The sequence below is a fragment of the Dermochelys coriacea genome, chromosome 7 (assembly GCF_009764565.3).
Source record: "Dermochelys coriacea isolate rDerCor1 chromosome 7, rDerCor1.pri.v4, whole genome shotgun sequence".
Lineage (NCBI taxonomy): Eukaryota > Metazoa > Chordata > Testudines > Dermochelyidae > Dermochelys > Dermochelys coriacea.
The window spans coordinates 126,165,102-126,179,333 of NC_050074.1; the positions used below are offsets into that span (position 1 = coordinate 126,165,102).

Sequence of the window (14,232 nt, forward strand, 5' to 3'; positions counted from 1 at the left end):
CCCTCTAGGTATTTGTGTAACGCACAGGGGAAACTGTAAAAAGAAAAGGAGGACTTGTGGCACCTTAGAGACTAACAAATTTATTAGAGTATAAGCTTTCGTGAGCTACAGCTCACTTCATCGGGGAAACTGAGGCACACAGTATTCACACAAAACATTAAGTAATAAACCTCCTAGTTCGTCACACTGGTTATTCCAAAATGCCACTGAAATAATCCTGTATGCCCAGCATTTCCAGGAGACTCTATAACAACCCACCAGCCCCCGGAGTAACACCCAGCCCTGGTACTCCCCTGGGCCATGTCCAACCCTGACACTCGCACTGACCGTGTGATCACCAGCTAGCCCCCTACCATAACAGTGCAGCCCCCTGGCGTAGGCATTTCTGAGAGAGAGCCAATACTACATCAGCATCGAGGGGAGGTCTCACCATAACTGAGACCATGCAGACCTGGTGCTCACACGCCCCTCTTGAAATACAAACCCACATGGTGTTTACAAGCGACCCTACAGTAACAAACTAGTGCATGCTGCCGCAGATCTCACGGGAACCCAGGAGCGTGTGGCGCCCAGCCCAGCTGCCCCAGGGCAGAAGACACTCCTGCCTGGTGAGAAAGACTGCAGCTCTGGGGAGTGGGAGCAGAGGGTGTGCCCCCAGGACAGCTGAATACCAGCCATGCCCTGCAGACACAGGGTGTCCCTTCCTCCCACGTGCAGCAGCTGCTGACTGCTGCTCATGCTGGGGCCCCTTTAAGAGCCGGAGGGGCTGCCTGGCCAGGATTTGGCAGTAGCGGCCTGTACAGTGCTGGGGGCAGTGACGGGCTGTGTGGGGAGCCCCAAGGGCCGGCTAGAGACAGCTGGGGGCCTGATCCCAAGAGGGGCCGAGCAGCTGCCCCCGCAGACACACGGCCAGCTAGGGCCTTGTGGCTGGGCAGGTGGGGCCCTGGGCCCATGCCAGGCACTGGTCAGCACTGGTCCACGGCCCCGGTGCCCCTGGCAGGGCCCCAGTGAGAGGCAGCCAGGAGGGGCCTCTCCCCAGGAGCAGCAAATCCCCAGCCAGCCCCATCAATTATTAACAGCCCCTGGGCTGGAGGCACTGGTGGGGCAGCAGCTCAGAGTGTGCCCCCAGGCCCTGCGATGGCACAGTCCCCCAGGCTTCTCGCCCCTCTCAGGCTGGGGCTGGCAGCATTACGCTGGCGCCCCCTCGGATGGGGCAGGGGGCTCAGTACCTCCCCCACGCCAGGGACCCGGCTCGACCTGCGGGGCATCTTCCCCCCGCTCACCACCCCTTTCACAGCCCAGGTGGAGGTGGATCACAGCCAGCTGGAGGAGAACCTGCACCGCTACGCCACGGTCCCCTTCCGAGGTGAGGCCGGCCGGGGGGGCCCTGCGGGGGTCATGCAGCCCAGCACCGTGCAACTCTGCACAGTGTGGTCTGGTTATCCCTGGCTAGCACAGGGTCTGCCCCTGCCCCACTACCATACCCCCCACCCTGCCCAACTGCACATGCCCCCTCCTTCCCCCCACCCCCTCGTCCTGCCTCTCACCCTCCCACCCTACCTAATTCCACACACACCCCCCCCAGCCTGCCCTGTGTGTCCCCGCCCTGCCCCACACACCCCCGCCCTGCGTGTGCGCCCTCACCCTGCTAACCTGCCCCCTGCACTCCAGTCCCGCCCTCTAGGGCTGTGGGGGATTCTGGCTCTGTGTCCCGTTCAGCTCCTGTGGGGCCGGTTAGCCCGGATTGTGGGGCAGGCACCCGGCCACCGGGAGCAGGCCAGAGCCCCCCAGCTCCTGTCACGTGGGGCCCCCTGAGCCCCTGGCAGAAGCTCCATGGGGGCGGGGTAACAGGCTCAGCCGAGCAGAACGGGAACCCCCAGCCCCTCCGGATGGGCGCGTTCCCGCCTCACCCCGGCTTGTTACCTGGGGGCGACCGGGTCAGCAGCACACCTGGGCCTGGAGGGAGCCAGGCCCCTTGGCGCAAGAGTGACCCAGCCCCACCTGGGGCCTGGCCGCGTGGGGGTGGGCGCGGTGCTCCAGCCCAGGGAGCATGAGGGCAAGGAAGGGGCAGGAGGGGTGGGCTTGGCTGGAACTCGCTGCAGGCTCCTGGCCAGGGAAGGTGGCCCCACGCGCAGGGTCTGTGCAGCTGGGGTGGGTGGACGCTGCCTGGCTGCGTGGCAGGGGATGGAGCCAGTGGTGGGGAGACTCGACATCTGGCTCAACGGGCCTCTCAGTCCCCCAAATGGCCCCCACCCACCGACACCCCCAGCCCCCTCCATACCAACTCACCAACAGCCCCCACCCTGCCAAAATGGGCCCAACCCCCACCAGCCGCTCCCCGCCCATCCCCCCCAGCTCCCACCCTGCCTAGCCCCCAAACAGCTCCCACCCCCCACCAACCCCTGCCCCGCCTAACCCCCCAAAACAGCTCCCGTCCCATCTCCCCCAGCAGCCTGGGGTTACCCCCACACAGGTAACTTAGCAAGAGCACGTGCTCCAGAGCCGTAAGGAGCATTCTCGGGCCAGAACAAGCAGGCAGATTCCCCCCCCCAGTCTGGGGTTTTGGGTGTAATTTTTCCAGCCCCAGGGCTTTGTGCCCGGGCTGGCTGCCCTGCTCGCCCCGCCCTGGGCTCAGGCCTGGTGCGCCCAGGCAGACTCCGTGCCCACCCCACAGGGCTGGCTCCCCGAGCCGGACGAGGCCCTTTGCGCACCCTCAACCCCACACCCCGAGGGTCGCTCTCCTCCAGTGAGACCCTGCGCGCCCCCTGCTCAGGGCTCCTGCCCCACCACGTGGCTGGCGTTCGCGGGCCCCCCGGGTGCTGGGCATGGTGCAGGCAGGGCGCTCGGACCACGGTGGCTAGAACTGGCCAAGGGCACTAGGGGGCGGAGGGTTTTCTTTGGGATTGGCCCCCAGTCAGACCGGGGCACGTGGGGCAGGCTGCTGGCCCCGGCCAAGTTCTAGGCCAAGCCTGGAGTCTGGGTGGCAGCGTCCCGGGACAAGGGGCATGCTGCCTGGCTGGGGCCCCCAGCTGCTGGTGGGTCAGGGGCAGGTCTCCCACAGCTCGTCCGGGGGCCGAACGGCTGTCTCCATGCCCGGCCCCACACTCAGCTGGCCCCAGACTCAGCCGCTTCCACTGTCGGGACCCTGCTCGGAGGCTCCCAAGCGCAGAGCCCTGCTCCCCCGGCCCCGTGCTCTCCCTGGCCCCGAGACCAGCAGGCCCGGCAGGGCCAGGTGCTTCCCTCACAATGCCCCCTCACTGGTGACCCGGGCGCTGCCCAGGGGGAGCAGGGAGGCTGAGCGGCTGGGACCCACGCCTGCTCCCTAGGTGTTGTTCTGCGCAGCATGGCCCCGCTGTCCCCTGAGCCCCGGCCCCCTGCTCTTGCCTTGCCCTGACCGCAGGCGTATGGGGTCAGCCAGGGCCTCCCGCTGCTGGAAAGTGGCGCTGGCCCTGGGGGCTGCCCTGCTGCTGGGGGCCGGCGCCCTGTTCCTGTGGAGGAGGGACCCTGGGGGGGTCCGCCCGGCGCCGGAGCAGGCTCCGCACTGGATCAGGTCGTACTACAGCTGCTTCCCCGAGGAGAGCGAGACAGCAGGGGCAGAGGAGAGGCCCACTGGGCGCTGGAGGGCCGGGCAGCACGTGGAGGAGGGGAGCCCGGGCACCGAGCGTAGCAGGGAGAGCGATGCCCCGAGGAGGCGCCTGGCCGAGGCCCTGCTGCTGCGTGCCACCTCCTGCCAGATCAGCCGCCAGGTCGAGGCGGCCAGGCCCAACCCGAACACGCTCGTCAGCACGGAGGGAGCGAGCGCCAGGCTGCGGGCCCACGCCCCCATCCAGCGAGGCAGTGCCGTGGCAGCTTCCACCCACACGGTCCACTCCCGGCTGGCCCACCGCTGCAGGGACTGAGCCCCGGGCCAGGGGCTCCGGTCCCCAGGCTCTGTGTTTCCTGCGCCCACACACACAGCAGGGGCAGCGAGCCAGGGCCCTGCCCCCTGCACCTCGGACCCGCTGCTAGCAGCACAGAGGGCAAGGAGCAAGTGAGGGGATGCGGCCAAGGGCAGAACAGCGAGTGTGACGAGTGCCCCCTGTCCAGCACCCACCCTCTGTCAGCCTCTCGCCCCGGGCACGCTCGCGGCCTCATGGCCCATGTGTCTGCTTCGGGGCTCGGGGAACATGGTGCCCCTTCCCGGGCAGCTGCAGCCCTGGCTGGGGAGACCGCAGCGCTCCCCTGCCAGCAGGCAATAAACTCTTTGTGAGCGTCCCTGTGTGGGGTGATTTGTGAGGGATGGGTAGGGGGGCGAGCAAGTGATGGGGTTTGCGCCCGTGGGGCCCGAGGAGGCCGTGTGCTCTGGCACCTCCCGGCTCTGTGTGTGTGTGTGTGTCTGTGTCTGTGTGGGTGGGTGGGTGAGTGTCACTGCCCCTTGCTGGGACCCCTGCCTGGCCTCCTTCCCTCGGTGGGGCTGCAGGGCAGGGCCTGAGTTTGGTTGCAGCTCTTAGGGCTACGGTGCCCCATGTGGTGCCCCAAAGTGAAGGGGCTCTGTCGAGTCTCCCCCGGGAGGATCCACCTGTCTGGGTGCTAGGCAGTCAGGCCTGGTGGTTGGAGCAGAAGGCAAAGCCAGACATATGGTCTGGACCCGGCCAAGGGCAGGGCTGAAACGGAGCTCTGGGAACAAACCGTGGGTCAGTCTGTGGCCAAGCCAGATCAGGGTCGTAGGCAGAGTCTGCCCGCAGGCTGCAGGTGGGTTGGAGTCACTCCGAGAGGTAGGGGTTAGGATGCAGGCCAGGGCTGGAGCAGCGCAGGGCAGGGGCAGGGTTGTGGACAGGCTGGCAGCTGAGGGGGTCTGAGGCCACGAGGCAGCAACGGGGCTCCTGGCTGGGTGGGGGTGTCACCAGACTGGCCTGCGGCTCTGGGGTCTGTGGAACAGTGGTGCCCAGGGTCACTTGCCCCAGTCCAGGGCTGTCACACGGCTCTGCCCGAGGGGTGTCATGGCAGATCCGTGGGCAGCCCTGGGCCGGCTGCGGGTTTCACTGTAGAAACGCCCGCTGGGTCTGCCCAGGAGGGGTCCCCACATGTCTCTGGGGAGGGCCTGGGCGGGACCCTCATCGAAAGGCTCCAGCGAGGGCACTGGGTGGAAGGACTGTACCAGTGCTGGGCTGGGCTGCAAGGATGGGTGCCCCTGGAGCTGGGCACCACCCCCATGTGCCCCCCACCCTAGGGCTGGGCATCCTCCCATGCCCCTGCCACCCTGGAGCTGGGCACTATCAATCATGCAGCCCCCTAACGGGATCTGGGCACTTCACCCCCATCCAGCCCTGCTGGCCCAGCACTGCCCCCCCGGATCTGGGTCCCGCCTGCCCCTCTGTGCGGGGAGCTGGCCAAGGCCCACCCCTGGTGCCAGGGGCTCTGGGGCAGCCCAACGGCCTTGTGCTCTGTCTTGCAGGCTTTGCGGTGCAGGGCTCCAGCGGGGAGTGCCCCTACCTGACGCCCCAGGAGCGGCTGGCCGTGGTGAGCCGCGTGCGCCAGGCCGTGCCCAGGGACAAGCTTCTGCTGGCCGGGTCGGGCTGCGAATGTGAGAGGCAGGGATGGGGAGGGGTCACCGTGGACATGCCTGGGCGGGTGCCACGGCCACAGGGCCAGGCTCCTGACTCCCCTCCCACCCCCGGGCCAGGGCCCCTTAGTGCTGCACCACCGGCCCCTGCAGCCTGCAGGCTTCGCTCCCCATCTCCCCCCAGGCCCGGGTTCCGCCCCCCATCCATCCCCCCTGCCAGGGTTCTGCCCCCCCATGTATCCCCCCGGCCCGGGTTCCGCCCCCCATCCATCCGCCCCCCCCGGCCCGGGTTCTGCCCCGCCATCCATCCATCCCCCAGGCGCGGGTTCTGGCCCCCCATCCGTCCAGCCCCCAGTGCCTGGGCCCAGACCCCTCCGTCCCCCCACCCCACAATGCCTGGACCCCAACCCCTCTGTCCCCCTCACCCTCCCAGTGCCTGGGCCCCGACCCCTCCGTCCCCCCGCCCCCCAGTGCCTGGGCCCGGACCCCTCCGTCCCCCCACCCCCAGTGCCTGGCCCCGACCCCTCCGTCCCCCTCACCCCCCAGTGCCTGGGCCCAGACCCCTCCATCCCCTCACCCCCAGTGCCTGGGCTCGGACCCCTCCGTCCCCCCACCCCCAGTGCCTGGGCCCTGCACCTGCCCCCGGCTGTGTCCCCGTCCCAGGCCCCATGGCCCCGCACGATGCTCTGGCAAGGGCCATGACGTGACCTCCCGTTCGCCCTCCTCCCCCAGCCACGCAGGGCACCATTGCGATGACCGTGGGCATGGCCGAGGCGGGCGCTGACGCCGCGCTGGTGGTCACACCCTGCTACTACCGGGGCGCAATGACCAGCGCGGCCCTGATCCACCACTACAGCCAGGTACGGGACGGACCGCGGCCGGGGGGCTGGCTCTGTCCCAGTGACAGCCGGACGGGGGGAGTGGGGGCCCTGCAGTGGTAGGGGGAGGGGCCTTTGAACAAAGGGGGAGGGGCTCTGCAGGGGGTGGGGCTAGGGTCAAAAAAGGACCCTGGCAGCACCGGTCAGCACCGCTGGCCAGGCTGGGGTGGAGCCGAGGAGTTCAGAGTATGGGAGGGGGCCCCGGGCTGGGGCAGGGGGTTGGGATGCAGGAGGGGGTTAGGGCTCCGGTGGGTGTGTGGGCTCTGGGGTGGGGCCAGGGATGAGGGGTTTGAGGTGCAGGAGGGGGCTCCAGGCCGGGGGTGGAGCCGAGGAGTTCAGAGGAGTTCAGGGTTGGGGTGTGGGAGGGGATACGGGCTCTTGGCTGGGGGTGCGGGTTCTGGGTTGGGGCCAGAAATGAGGGGTTCAGGAGGGGGCTCTGGGCTGGAGCAGGAAGTTGGGGTGCAGGGAGTGTGAGGGCTCTGGCTGGGGATGAGCGGTTTGTGGTGCAGGAGGCTGCTCCGGGCTGGGATTGAGGGATTTGGAGGGCAGGAGCAGGATCAGGGCTTGGGCAGGGAGTTGGGGGGTGGGAGGAGGCTCAGGGGTGCAGGCTCCGGGTGGCACGTACCTCAAAGCAGCCCCCGGAAGCATCGGCATGTCCCGGCTCTGGCTCCTATGCGGAGGCACGGCCAGGTGGCTCTGTGCGCTGCCCCTATCCGCAGGCGCTGCCCCTGCAGCTCCCATTGGCCACAGTTCTTGGAGTCAGCGCTTGGGGCAGGGTCAGAGTGCGGAGCCCCCTGGTTGACCCTACGCGTAGGAGCCGGAGGGGGGACGTGCCGCTGCTTCTGGGAGCCGTGTGGAGCCAGGGCAGGCAGGGAGGTGCCTTAGCCCCACTGCACCACCGACTGGACTTTTAATGACCCGGTTAGGGGTGCTGATCGGAGCCGCCAGGGTCTCTTTTCGACCGGGCTTTCCAGCCAAAAACTGGACACCTGGCAACCCTGCCCTTCAGTGACCAGATGCCTCTTCCCAGAGTGGAGGGGGAAAGAGCCCAGTGGCTCTGGGGGTGGGGGGGAGCTGAGGGAGCATGACGTGACACGCTACATGCGACACCGTCAGCTCCGTCACTCCCTGGTTTTGGCGACAGGGGCTGAGATTGGGGGAGGGGACAGGGCACAGGAGAGTGAAATTCAGCCCCATTGCTTATCTAGGCCCCATACAAGCCAAAATGGTTGTTGTTTATGTAGGCCCTACATGAACCAAATTGCCCATTGTTTATATAGGCCCTACACTGGTGCGCTTTGTGCAGGGAGGGTGCCTTGTCTAGCAGGGGCTCTTGGCTGGCCGCAAGCTGGGAGGGGTAGGGGCTGTTCCCCTGTTCTACGGGTCCATGCCCAGCGCCCCTCTCGGTGTCCACAGGTGGCAGATGCGTCGCCGATCCCCGTGGTGCTGTACAACGTCCCAGCCAACACCGGCCTGGAGCTGCCCCTGGAGGCCGTGCTCACCCTGTCACAGCACCCCAACATCGTGGGCCTCAAGGACAGCGGGGGGGATGTGAGTGGGGGAGCAGGGGCCATGTCTGAGCCTAGCCACCCTGGGGAGCCCTCCCCCCACCGTGCCCAGCTCAGCCCTGTGGGCTCCAGCTTCAGTCAGGGCCTCCCACCCAGGGAGAGGGTGAAACCAGGGGCCCTTCACCCCAGCGCTGGGCCAGGGGCTCGCCTGGCTGACCCATTCTGGGAGACTGGGGAGGGGCTGAGCAGGCCCTGCTGAGCCTCCTGCCTGGTGTGGGGGGCTCGCTGCACTCGGGTAGGGGGTGAGTCTGGGGCGGCTGTTCTGGGGGCAGCTCGAAGCATCCTGTGGTTCTGGGGCCAGGACAGTGGCTCTGCCAGCCGGGCACCAGCACAGCCCAAGTGGCTGTTGGGTGAGACCTTCGGACCCGGCTGAGGTCCCTCATGCTGGGGTCTCCGCTCTGGCAGGGCCCAGCCCCCATTGCCCTGCCCCATCCCACTTTCCTCCCCCAGCAATGCCATCACCCCTTCCTGCAGCCAAAGTGCGTTACAGACACTGACTGACCCCCCACCCAGCAGGTGTCAGGGCCAGCGCCCCCAGCAGATGGGTGGAAACTGAGGCACGACACAGTTTGGGGAAGGAATTCTCCCCACTGCCAAGATAAGAACCCAGGAGTCTCCCCCCCCCACACTCTCTCTCTGCCCCTTCCCCCCCAATCCCTGTGGAATCTCCCAGGAGCTGTCTGGGCCCCAGCCACAGGGCTGCTCTGGGGTGGAGCCTGTTACTTAGTGCGGGGGGTGCCACGGGTGGGTTGTTTGTGTGGGGCCTACCCAGTGGGTAGCGGAGCTAGGCTGGTTTGCTTGGTGGCCTAGCGTGTGCCCTGGCAGGCCATCTGGCCTTCTGGAGCCTGCCCAGCTCTCGGTGCCCACAGCTCCATGGTGCTTGGGGGCCGTGGGCACTCGGGGTGTTCCTGGCTCCCGGCTGGACACACTGTGTCTCCCCAGATTACCCGGCTGGGGCTGATTGTCCACAAGACCCGGACAGAGGAGTTCCAGGTGCTGGTGGGGTCGGCTGGCTTCCTGCTGGCTGGCTACGCCATAGGTACTCTCCACTGCCGCGGTTCACCCAGGCCCCCGCAGGGGGATGTATTGGGGCTTCGGGGGTATGGGCAGTGTTGGCTACAGCCAGCTGTGGGGGGAGCCGGGGTGGTGGGGGACGTGGGTTGGGGGGGCAGGATGTGCAGGTATTGGGGCAGGTTGGGGAAATTGGGTTGGGGGTGCCAGGGAAGGGGTTGGGATGCAGGGGGTATTATAGGGTGCAGGTTGTGGAGGGGATGGGGTGCTGGGGGGATCATCGGGGTCGGGTGCAGGATGTGGGGGTGTAGAGGGGGTTGGGAGGATGGGGGGCAGGGTGCAGGATGGGGGGGTACAGAAGGGTGGGGTGCTGGGGGAGGATGGAGGCATGGGGCAGGATGGGGGATGGAGGGGATGGGGTGCCGGGGAGAGGATGAGGCAGGATGTGGGGCTACAGGGGGTGGGGGTTCAGGAGGGTGGATGGGGGGCAGGGTGCAGGATGTGGGGGTACAGAGGGCGTGGGGTGTCAGGGGGAAGGTGAGGGTACAGGGGGGTGGGGGTTCAGGAGGGTGGATGGGGCAGGGTGCAGGATGTGGGGGTACAGAGGGGGTGGGGTGCCAGGGGTAAGATGGGGGCAGGATGTGGGGGTATAGAAGGGGTGGGGTGCCGGGGAGAGGATGGGGGCAGGATGTGGGGGTACAGAAGGAGTAGGGTGCTGGGGGAGGATGGGGGTGGTGGGGGTGGGGTGCTGGGGGCAGGATGTGGGGGTACAGGGGGTGGGGGTTCAGGAGGGCGGATGGGGTCAGGATGCAGGATGTGGGGGTGTGGAGTGCTGAGGGGAGGATGGGGGCAGGGTGCAGGATGTAGGGGTACTGGGGGAGGATGGGGGCAGGATATGGGAGTACAGGGATTGGGGGTTCAGGAGGGCGGATGGGAGCAGGGGGCAGGATGTGGGGGTAAAGAGGGCATGGGGTGCTGGGGGAGAGGTTGGGGTCCCAGATGGTGGCCAGGCCCTGGGTACTCTGCTCTCTGCCCTCCAGGTGCCTGCGGGGGGGTGTGTGCCCTCGCCAACGTGCTGGGAGCCCCGCTCTGCCAGCTGGAGCGCCTGTGCCAGGAGGGACGCTGGCAGGAGGCCCGGGCTTTGCAGCTCCGGCTCATTGAGCCCAACGCAGCGGTAAGAGACGTTCCCAGGCTGGGGGATACAGGGCGCTTTTCACCACAGCCCAGTGCAGGGCAGACCCCCCCCGGCCTCCAGGGCCTCAGGGCAGAGCAGCTCTCGGGGGCACAAGAGAGAAGACTCAAGTTTTCCTTGGAGTGATGTGTAGGCAGCAGGTCGGGAGCGAGGGGCACTGGCAGAGCTGGGGGGGCAGCGCTGGACTAGCGGGGGGCTGTGGGTCAGGAGTGAGGGGCACCGGCAGAGTTGCGGGGGATCCCAGGGCTGGGCTAGCAGGGGGCTGCGGGTCGGGAGTGAAGGGCACTGGCAGAGCTGGGGGGACAGTGTTGGGCTAGCAGGGGGGCTGCTGGTCGGGAGTGAGGGGCACCAGCAGAGCTGCAGGGGATCCCAGGGCTGGGCTAACAGGGGGTTGCGGGTCGGGAGTGAGGGGCACCGGCAGACCTGGGGGGCCCAGGGCTGGGCTAGCAGGGGGCTGCGGGTCGGGAGTGAGGGGCACCGGCAGAGCTGGGGGGCCCAGGGCTGGGCTAACAGGGGGCTGCAGGTCAGGAGTAAGGGGCACCGGCAGAGCTGGGGGGGCAGGGCTGGGCTAGCAGGGGGCTGCGGGTCAGGAGTGAGGGGCACCGGCAGAGCTGGGGGGCAGGGCTGGGATAGCAGGGGGCTGCGGGTCAGGAGTGAGGGGCACCGGCAGAACTTTGTTGCCCACGTGTCCCTATTACACTTGCACATTCATGAGCCCTCCGCTTCCCATTTCCAGCAGTTCGGCTGCATGGCAGGGTCTGGGTGCCTGGGAGTGGCAGGGAAGGTGGGGAGATGCCTCCAGCCCCAAAGCAGAGGGCAGCCTGCCAGGCTGGGCTGGAGGCCAAGCGCAGGCAGGATGCCCAGTGCCTCCTCTTCCCTGGTGGGAAATGCCTGGAACGGTGTGTGCTCTGACTCCAGCGCAGCCCTGCTCCCCCAGGGCCCCCGGGCTCCTGAACTCCCCTCTGTCCATGGGAACCCTGGTGTCCTGCACAGATACACCCCCCACGTGGGGTTCCCAGCCCAGGATCCGACCCCCCCACACCTTCAGCTCTGCTGCCGGCTCCCTATGCTGGGGTAGGGCCAGTATCTTGTGTATGGTTTCAGAGTAGCAGCCGTGTTAGTCTGTTTTCGCAAAAAGAAAAGGAGGACTTGTTAGTCTCTAAGGTGCCACAAATTTATTAGAGCATAAGCTTTTGTGAGCTTCATCGGATGCATCCGATGAAGTGAGCTGTAGCTCACGAAAGCTTATGCTCAAATAAATGTGTTAGTCTCTAAGGTGCCACAAGTCCTCCTTTTCTTTTTATCTTGTGTATGAAGCCGAATAGCTCAGGAGACTGGAGCAGCTGCCCTCACTCCTGGGAGAGGCTCCTGCTGGGCCTGGGGGCCCTGCCCTGGGGGTTCCCGGTGAGACCGGTCCCTGGGCTCCTCCCTAGGCACTGCCTGCTGCTGTTGGAGCTGCTGAAAGCTCTGGCCTCAGGGAGCTGCCAGGCCAGGGCCTCTGGGGGCAAGGGGCAGCCTGGAGCTAGGCAGGAGGCAGGTGACTGCTGTGATATGGTGCCCCCCTCCCAGCTCTGCCAATGCCTCTCGGGCCTGACCCCCTGCTGCACCAGCCTAGGCCTTTCCCCCAAACAGGCGGCCACACTGTGCCGGGCATCAGCCACGCGCTCCGCAAGCATCCCACTGCCTCCAGGAGACTCGCTGCGTCCTGCTTGGGCTCCCTGACAGACACGTGCCTGGCCCAGGCCAGCTGGGCTGGAGTCAGGAGTCACCAGGGCAGGCACCCTGCTCCCTGGAGCCCAACCCAGCCCCCGCTGAGATGCTTTTGCCCTAGGCCTCCCCAGTGCCCCAGGACCTGGCTGGGCTGCAGGCAGGGGGCAGGGCATGGAGGGGGGACAGCTGATGGTATAGCGCCCAGAGCCGGGGTGGGGGGCAGACCAGCCTCTCACCGTGTCTCTGGCACCCGCAGGTCACCCGCAAGTTTGGGATCCCGGCGCTCAAGCAGGCCATGGAGTGGTTCGGGTACTACGGCGGGCCCTGCCGTGCCCCCCTGCGCCCGCTCAGCGAGGCCCAGCTGGAGGAGCTGCACAGAGACTTTAGCATCAATGGCTGGCTGTGAGGAGGGAGGGGAATGGGGGTCCTTACTCCTCCCCCCTCACTTGCATCCTCCCTCTCTCTCTGCTTCCCCAGGAGTCCCCAAGCCCCCCATGGCACCCAGCCTCCTCCCCAGGGCAGGAATGCAGCCCCCACCCAGCCCCAAACCTTGCTGCCTGACACCTAGAGCTGGCCAAGAGGGCACAGACCTTCCCCCCACAAGCCCCTTGCCACGGGGCAGAGCCGACCCCCAGGCCTCAGTGATATGGTGGATTCCCAGGTCCCTCAAGCCCCCCACCCAGAGAGGCCTGGCTGGGCTTCCTGCCGGCTCGGCCCCCTCCCACGCCCCAGGCTGCTCTGCTCTCAGGGCCACATTCACCCCTGGCCACCAGGGCATCTGGCTCAGCCCCTGCTCTGGGACAGGCCCGGGCACCAGGGCCCCGCAGGGGCGTGGGATTAGTCAGGAAGGGAAACGCCCATTGCAGGCCATGGTTCCTGGTGGGGTGGCGGGGTGGACCCGGCGCAGGGGGCAGCCCAGCTCGACTTTCACTAGCTAACATGGTGCCAGAGGCACTGCCCCAGCCCCTAACCCCCGCACTGCCCGATGCTGTCGCTCTCGGGAGAACCATCTCCAGCGTGCTGTGGGGCCAGCCAGCCCCTCACAGCAGCAGGAGGGGATGCCTGCTCCATCCCTCTCCCCGACTTCCCTCGCCCAGCCCCAGTGCCCCACAGATCTCAGCTCTCCAGGGGTCAGAGTCTAGGAAGAGGCTGCTGCCCCATGGCAAGGTGCATCGCTAGCCCTGGCCTCCAGCTGCTGGTGGGCTGCACAGGACCCAGCCAGGACCCTGCCGACTAGGGAGAGCCCCGAGGGCGGCTGTGACCTTGGCAGTGCTGGAGCCGGGCAGCCCCGGGCAGTTTTTTAACTGCTGTAAGGTGGGAGTGGGGATGGGCAGTATCCCTGGTGCACCCTGAGCTGTCAATAAACCCCTGGCATCCGCACTGTGCCCGCCTCCGCCCTCCTCCCTCACCGAGAGTGGAATGGCCCCTGTGGCCTAGGGATGCCGCGGTAGCTGGTGGGGGGCAGTCGGGCATTATTCTCTCCCAGCAGGAGTGCTGTAGGGGCTCCCAGCAGGAACATAGGGGCTTGGGCACCAATGCAGGTGTGCCACCCGCAGGGCAGGCACGCACCAGCTCCCAGGGAGGGGCAGAGCCAGCCAGCATGGGTGCACAGACCATAGTGCAGGGAGAGGGCTCTACCAGTGTATCTGTGCCCTGCCGCTGGCATCTGGGCATGCTGTCCTTTCCCTACCGGAGTTGGGCTGTAGCACCACCCCGGGAAAGTCAAGGCCCTGCCCTCTGACCAGTGCCCCTCCCGACCGCAGCACTGAGAGGCTGGCCAGCAACGTGGGGCACCCAGAGCCCAGTGCCAGCAGGCAGAGCTGGACAAGGACATGAGAAGCTCATGCCAAGGCCGGGGTCTCTGAAAGGGTCCTCGGGGAGACCCCACCCCCGCCTGTAGTGTCACTGCTGCTGGGCCCCAAGTGCCTTTGTTCCAGGGCTTTGGGGGGCTGCAGATGGATTTGGGCCTGTGCTAGGTGGGGAGTGTCATGGAGCGTGGGGGAGTCTGGGTTCTGCACCCCTCTTCCTGGGATTCACTGTGACCCTCAGCCAGCCAGTAAAACAGAAGGTTTATTGGACAATAGGAACACAGTCTAAAACAGAGCTTGGGGGTACAACCAGGACCCTTCAGTCAAGTCCTTATGGGGGGCACGGAGCTTAGACCCCGACCCCTGCATTCCACCACCCAGCCCTAAACTGAAACCAAAAGCCCCCAGCAGGCTCCCTCCTGCTGCCTTTGTCCAGTTTCCCTGGCAGAGGTGTTACCTCCCCGTCCCCCTCCTGGCTCAGGTTACAGGCTCTCAGGTCTCCCTTCCCCAGTGAAACTCCCCT

At 66.9% G+C, this 14,232-nt stretch overlaps 1 protein-coding gene across 1 annotated transcript; it reads left to right on the forward strand.

Moving 5' to 3' along the window:
* The first annotated feature begins 1,067 nt into the window (after positions 1-1,067).
* On the forward strand, positions 1,068-13,281 carry HOGA1 (4-hydroxy-2-oxoglutarate aldolase 1). The gene is made up of 7 exons (XM_038409348.2): positions 1,068-1,366; positions 5,435-5,563; positions 6,275-6,402; positions 7,837-7,971; positions 8,931-9,027; positions 10,040-10,173; positions 12,158-13,281. Exons 1-7 carry the CDS (start codon positions 1,138-1,140, stop codon positions 12,305-12,307), a joined length of 1,002 nt encoding a protein of 333 aa, XP_038265276.1. The 5' UTR covers positions 1,068-1,137; the 3' UTR covers positions 12,308-13,281.
* The last annotated feature ends 951 nt before the right edge of the window (positions 13,282-14,232 follow it).

Bases quoted from the DNA above. Each gene is read 5' to 3' on its own strand.
- HOGA1 (XM_038409348.2), top strand. From the start codon at position 1,138: ATGGCACAGTCCCCCAGGCTTCTCGCCCCTCTCAGGCTGGGGCTGGCA. The intron at 6,403-7,836 runs GTACGGGACGGA...CGGTGTCCACAG, and splicing joins TGATCCACCACTACAGCCAG to GTGGCAGATGCGTCGCCGAT. The intron at 7,972-8,930 runs GTGAGTGGGGGA...GTGTCTCCCCAG, and splicing joins TCAAGGACAGCGGGGGGGAT to ATTACCCGGCTGGGGCTGAT.